Source organism: Chrysochloris asiatica, unplaced genomic scaffold (genome assembly GCF_000296735.1).
Source record: "Chrysochloris asiatica unplaced genomic scaffold, ChrAsi1.0 scaffold00074, whole genome shotgun sequence".
NCBI classification, from domain to species: Eukaryota; Metazoa; Chordata; class Mammalia; order Afrosoricida; family Chrysochloridae; genus Chrysochloris; species Chrysochloris asiatica.
Window position 1 is genome coordinate 6,281,564 of NW_006408592.1, and position 7,257 is coordinate 6,288,820.

At 40.1% G+C, this 7,257-nt stretch overlaps 1 protein-coding gene across 2 annotated transcripts in view; it reads left to right on the forward strand.

Moving 5' to 3' along the window:
- PRCP (prolylcarboxypeptidase (angiotensinase C)) overlaps positions 1 to 7,257 on the forward strand; it is a 78,087-nt gene that overhangs the window by 63,512 nt on the left and 7,318 nt on the right. For both annotated transcript variants that reach the window (XM_006864980.1, XM_006864979.1), the window contains 2 exons: positions 3,591 to 3,755; positions 4,802 to 4,989. In XM_006864980.1, coding sequence (XP_006865042.1) covers positions 3,591 to 3,755; positions 4,802 to 4,989 — 353 coding nt within the window. The remainder of the gene's footprint in view (positions 1 to 3,590; positions 3,756 to 4,801; positions 4,990 to 7,257) is intronic.

The window sequence follows — 7,257 nt, forward strand, 5'->3', positions numbered from 1 at the left end:
CCTGAGCCTGCTTGTTCGGGTATTCTGTGTTGTTGCTGGTGGAGCTCCTTTGCTGCACGTCCACCCGATCCGCCATCTTGTTTGTTCCTTCAGTACTTTCTTTCTATAAGGCAGTTTGACAGGATATAGTCATTAGAAGGCGTCCTGGTGTGGTGTTGTGGGTTAATGTGCTGGAATGCAAGGTCACTCTGAATCACAGGTTCGGTGATTCAAGTTCACCAGCTGCTCCTTGGAAACCCTATGCAGGGTCACTATGAACTGGAACTGACTCAACAGTACTTACGTTCTTAGAATGTTTATTTGCTTTGAACCAGGAATTTAAGACTTTATCTCAAGAAAACAATAGGGATATATGTAAAGATTTCACCCCAAGACTATTCCTGCATTATTTCTAACCATGGTAGGTTGGAAATGATCTTCCCATCTACATTGTCCTCCTCTGGATTTTCTCAGGCCGGCCACTGCTCTTCTTAAAAACATGGAACTGGACCCAGTGCTCCAAGGGTGATCTGAGCCCAGCATGGCTCCTAATTGGGGCCTGACATTTCTATCAGCAAAGCCAAAATTTCTGACCATGTTGTCCTCTCTATGTAACTGGGGCTACTGAAACCCAAGTATTATCAGCTGGTGCCAGTCCACAGCCATGCTTGTGTCTTTTCAGCAGTGACAGTAACTGCTGTTTGCAGAGATGGCTATTCATGGGAACTCCTTTTCTTTGCCCGACAGAGGCCCAGTGTTCTAGCTCTGAGAGGGGATCTGGTGCCAGCATGTGAGTCACACTCACTTACCACTGTTCTTTTCCCGAGTTTTAGCTCAGTTGGTGTTGTGTCTCAGTCCTACTTGTTCCCCCTGCCTAGCTCACTTTGTCACCCTGTGTCATCTACCATGCTGTGCTTGAACAGGATGCTCTTCTCGTCATTCCAGGCATCTGCTCTGTAGTTTCGTGCTGCATTTTGAAAGAGAGGAGGCCACTATTAGTGTCCTGATTCAGGAAAGAATGCTAATCAACTGTTGTAATCAATGGTGTAATAAATACTATGTTTGGATCTTGACTTCTGTATTTTCTTGAGTACTTCTGATTGATGTATTTCCTGGGAATATTTTTTTGTTTACAAAAATACTTTGCAACAATTAGGATTTTTTGACCTGCACTGAATAATTAAGAGTTTTCAGAATAGTTAAACACTATTTTGCCTTTTAAGTTTTCTTCAGTTTGCATTCCTTTATTACTAGCTTTGATAGGTTTCTGAAGCTCTCAGTTTAACTCAGTTTTGTTTCTTTGTGTATATCACAAAGCCTGGTATAAGAGCCCTGGCAGTGCAATGGTTAAGTTCTCAACTGCTAAACAAAGAGTTGCCAGTTTGAACCTCCCCAGCGGCTCTGTGGAAGAAAGACTTGGCGATCTGCTCCTATGAAGATTACATACAGTCCAGAAAACCCTATCAGGCAGTCCTCCTCTGGGACGTAGGGTCACCATGAGTCAGAAAATCGACTTGATGGCATCTACCAGCACCACAAGGAGCTCTGGTAGTGTAGTGGTTACGAATCAGGCTGTGAACCTCAAGGTCAGCAGTTCGAAACTACCAGCCGTTCCGTGGGAGAAAGATGAAGCTTTCTGCTCCCATAAAGATTTACAGCCTCGGAAACCCTATACAGGGTCACTATGTGTCAGAACCGACTGCATGGCACATAACCACCACCAACACCACAGGAATCCTGGTGTGGCACTGTAGGATAAGCAATGGGTTGCTAACTGCAAGGTCAGTGATTCAAATACACCAGCAACTCCCCAGAAATCGTATACAGGGTTGCTGTGAGTTACACTGGAAAGTTACATTGCAGTCAAGATGTTAAAAGCTTTGAGACATCCAGCCATCAAGAAAATTGTGTACATTTGCTCACATAATATTTCCTAAGATTATTTTGACTAAAGAAAATGTTTTCTTTTTCACAAAGTATCAATTAACATTCCTTAGAAATATTGTTGTGTAGAATCTATTTGGGGGGAGGCCTTGACTTTCCCTATGACTTATTTTTTCTGTCTTTTCAAGTTTCTTCTTTTTTTGAAGGGTGTTGCTAAGAGCTGGTCAGAGCAGAATGATGTTACAGGGCTGGCTTTGTTCCCAGCTGCTTTCTCAGTGCTGTTCTTTCTTAACGGGGAGTATGTCCTCAGCCCAGGCCTGTTGTTACTTTTGCTACCCAGAAGTTGTACCTGGAGGTTGGGTAGCTGGGTCTCCTTCTGATCTGGTTCCTTCTCTGGACTAGTCTCTTTTGTCTTAGAACTTGCCCATAGTATTTATGTTTTTCATATGAAATTGGGAAGGACTGAGTTACCGAATTCATGTTCAGATGTTAATAAAGTATGACAGCTTAAAATGTTTTCCATGGGACCATTTGCAGTTTTTCATAGGAGTCTTTCCTTAGCTATGTAACATAAAGGATAAGATGTTTACTTTATAACCATAGAGACCTTAAATAAAGTGTTTTGACCTAAGTCTCAATTTCCATGTGAAATATAGCTTGTTTGAGAATCAAGTCACATATGGTTATAAACCCAGGACTCAAAATTAGTATCTATTATTGGTGTTCCTGCTGTTGCTATTCAACTATGATCTTATTGCCTGTGATTTTCAGGCTAAAATTCCAGGCATTGATTATAAGCTGGGATGAAAATCATTGGGAGCTGGGGAGTTGCTTGGTATACTTTTGATCACATAATGGATGTTGGAGCTTGGTGTAGTTTTGCCATACGTTTTTATAAATTTTGTATTATCACAAAAGTGTAGTCATTCATTTAGCAAGTAATTAGTTGCTAAGGATTAAGGAAACCATCCTGGAATCAAATGAGTGCAGCGCAGCACTGGGTCAGAGGCCAGCCAAAATTCTTTTTTACACAAGGATTCTGGTAGAGCTAGACACACAATAATGTGAAGGTGCAAAAAGGGAAGTCCTTTGTTTTTCCAGCATTGGGAACATTGATAAGGAGGGCCTCAGAGAGGAGGTGATATTTGCTGAGTGTCATGGAAGTTGGTGTTTTCCAGACATTAGTGGAGTTGAAGAGTGTAGTGACTCTGAACTGCAAACCACAGATCAGCAGTTTGAGTCCACCATCTGCTCCACAAGAGAAAGATGAGGCTTTCTGTTCCTGTAGAGATTTGCCGTCTTCTCAGAAACCATATACAGGGTCACTGTGAGTTGGAACCAGCTCTATGGCACTTAGCAGCAGCCCAGCAGTGGAGTTGGAGGGTGAGGGGAGGCACGTCAGGGTGAGCAGAGGCAAAGAAAGGGAAAGAGTTTGGTGTAGTGGGGAACAGCTTTTGTTAGAGTGGCACAAAGGCTGCAGAGAACAAGCTAGAGTGGTAGGCAGGGAGGACGTTACATACCTGCATACAATGTAAAGGACTTTGGTTTATTTCTATAACCTGGAGAGACACTGGAGAGCTTTACTGATTTATGAAGGGAGTCAATTCTCAAGAAATAGTGATTGTCAAGCAGTATAGGTAGATGTTTATTAAATGTGTTTTAGTCAAATCAAAATCCATATTTAAAAAATAATATTCTAACTGCCCTCCCTTTCATGTCTCTGGCAGGTGGTGTGCCAGTATCTCAAAGATCCCAGTGTATCTGATCAAGTGCTGGTACAGAATCTTTTCCAAGCTCTGAATGTATATTACAATTATTCAGGCCAGGTGAAATGCCTGAATATCTCAGAGACAGCCACTAGCAGTCTGGGATCCTTGGGTTGGAGTTATCAGGTAAGTGTGTATAACTTCCGGTAGTGGAACTTTTTTCATTATACAGTTGTGCTGTAACAGAAAGTATACATGGTTTTATCACATAAACTGTATCCAAATCTGGGCTTTGTCATCTTACATGGTAAGACCATGGACACGTTTTTCATTCATTTATATATTTAGTAATCATCACAAAATACAAGTATATATTGAGTGCTTACTATGTTTTGGGCACTGCTCTAGGTCTCACCAATTAAATACAGCCTGGTAAGAAAGATAGATAACTCAACGTTATAATATTATAACGTTATTGTTGTTGTTATGTTGTTGTTGTTGTTAAGTGCTGTCAAGTTGGTTCTGACCCATAATGACCCTGTATAGGGTTTCCAAGGAATGGCTGGTGAGCTTGAACCACTGACCTTGCAGTTCAAACGACTTTGCAGTCTAGTGCTTTAATCCACAATGTCATGTTCTATATAGTGATAAGTCCTATGAAGGAAACATAATGACCCTTCCATTGCTGTTTAGTGGATCCTGACTCGTAGCAACCCTATAAGACAGAGTAGAGCTGCTCCATAGGGTTTCTGAGGCTGTAAATCTTTATAGAAGTAGACTGTCATGTGGAAACGATCTGTAGGTTTGAGCCACTACCTTTTGGTTAAAGCCAAGTGCTTTAAACAACGGCACCACCACCAGTGCTCCTCACATAAAAGAAGGGAAGTCAAACGTGATTTTTTATGAATCTCTATTTCTTCCTTTATACAATGAGAGTAACAATAATAATATTTCCCTTCCAGATTTGTTTCTGAGAGTTAAGTATGATGATAGATGTGCAATAAAACCATTCACAAAGAAGGAGTATATAGTCCTAACTTCTATAACCTTTCAGCCAAGTTTTTCTATGAACTATGAGGTTGCATGGTATAGAGGTAGAGCCTAGGACCTTTGAAGCCAGTCTGCCTGAGTTCAAAACCAGGTGCTACTAAATAGTTGCATGGCCTTGGACATTATTTCATCTCTCTCAGTCTCATTTTCTTTTTGGATTCTCTCCTGGTTTGCTTTTTCAGGCCTGCACAGAAATAATCATGCCCTTTTGTACTAATGGTGTCAATGACATGTTTGAACCTCACTCATGGGACTTGAAGGAATTATCGGATGAATGTTTTAAGCAGTGGGGTGTGAGACCAAGGCCCTCCTGGATCACTACTCTATATGGAGGCAGAAATATCAGTTCCCACAGGAACATCATTTTCAGGTGAGTTCTTGCGGTTCAAAGAGGAACCTTGGTTGATGGAGACATTTTAGAATAGCTGAGATAATTGTTGCTGTTGTTGTTAGGTGCCATACCCTGGACAATAAGGTGATATACAGTTCAGCAGCAGAACTCAACAGGTATTCCTACTCCTTGAAATTCAGAGAATGCGGAAAAGAGATATTCTGCTCTCTTACCAAGGTGCTTACAGGCTTAAAAAACAGACAGAAAGCAAAACAAAATGAAAACTGCTTGGTGTGGCGCTGCAAGATAATGCACTGGACCCCAAGGTCGGTTTGAACTTCAAAGTGTGCAGTTCAAACTCACCAGCCTCTCCTGAGAAACCCTGTGCTGCAAGGTCACTATGAGTCAGAATTGACTCGACAGCACTTAACAACAGTATGTAGTGAAGGAAGATCTGTTTTCACAATTTATCTTAATAGTGCTACTATTATTATTAATGATAATTAAACTTTTCAGTATGTATTCAAGAAATACTTTTTGTAGTGCCTACTCGGTTCTGTTCTAGATATTGTAAAAGACACCTTACATAAATTACCTAATTGAGTCCTTATAACAACCCTGCAAAGTAAAAATTAATATCCTTTTGTTACTGTGGAGGAAACTGAAGTTCATTTGTCAAAGTAAGATAATATCTTACAAAGCGATAGTTAACTTGTTCAGTTAACTTGTCAAAGCTCATTCAGCTTATTTGAGTGACTAAGCAATAAAACCAGATTTCAACCTTGACCTGTCTGATTGTAAAACCCTTGTTTCTTCTATGTACACTACTTTTTAGGAAGTGAAATATTTGGTATTGGTTCCGATTAGTTGAGTAGACTCTAGGTATGCTTGATTGTGACTTCAAAATTTCTGAGTTTTAGTTTAACATTTGTTGTTGTTGTTGTTAAGTGCCGTCGAGTCGGTTCCGACTCATAGTGACCCTGCACAGGGTTTCCGAGGCTGTAAATCTTTACGGGAGCAGAAAGCCTCATGTTTCTCTTGCAGAACGGCTGGTAGTTTCGAATTGCCGACCTTGAGGTTAGCAAACTGATTCGTAACTACTATGCTACCAGAGTTCCTTAGCTATTAAGATAGCAAGCAGTTAATCAAAAACTCTCCCCAGATATGCATATAGATATGGTAGAGATACTCATACATATTTCTTTTTTTTTTTAATCCTTTATTTAATTTAGTCAACAAAGTTGACAGATCACATTGGGCTAAGTCCATAGTATTTTAGCTTGGCCATGCTTCCTTTTTACTTTTAAGATTTTCCTGTTTTGATAAACATCCTATTTTCAAGATGAATTTTTAAGCTTTAAAAGTACTTGTTCTTGTTCAATGATAGGACTCCCCTCCTAAGTCACTTATAACCAGACATTTGTGAGGTTGGGTCTAGCTCAGTCTTTCATAGAAGATGCTTTATTAACCTTTGCTGAATCAAACTGATTTGAATTAAATTACTTCAATTGAATCTAATTGAAACAAGTAAGGGAGACTACTATGCCTGTGAGATGAAATTATTGAAATATCTCACATTCTTTCAGCTAAATATTTGTTCAGGAGCATGTGTTAAATTTAAATCTTTCCTCTATAATCTGCTTCCCCACCACCATCATCTATCTTTTTTTTTGTGTGTGTGTATCTGGTTTTAATGATAACACCTTGTAAAACTATAGTATAACATCATAACCAGGTTATTGACATTATTACTCTAGATTAACATTTTTGACACTGACACCTGCTTGGACCAAGGAAAATGTTAATCTTAACATAGAGTTTTTTGTTTTAAGGTTTTATTGTAAATTATGTGATAGTTTACATGAGAGAACATTAGCTTTACATTCATCCTATTGTATTTCGTTTCACTGCCATGATTGCAGTTGCCTCCATGCATCATCAACCAACCAAAGGGTATACCCTGCAAGCCTGCCCCTTGGTTGTCAGCACACAGCCCCTCTCCCTGTCTGGGTCTAGAGTCCTCAGCTTCTTCTCCCTTGATGGTCCCAGGGACCTATGCTCCTGGACTTGCAAAGTCAACCACTCCCTTCCTTTTGTTACAAAGCATCTACCTTTACATTTCCAACCCTCACAGTCAGTCCTGATAGCAGTTATTCACTATTGTACCACAAGAAACTTATCCCCATCTCCTTTCATCAGCCCTGTCCAGAAAGATTAGATAATACTCAGTGGAGATTCTACTTTCCCCCTCACCTTCTGTAACTAGGTTCTCTTTTGAAAGCTTGTAGGCAAGTTACTTCTTGCCTT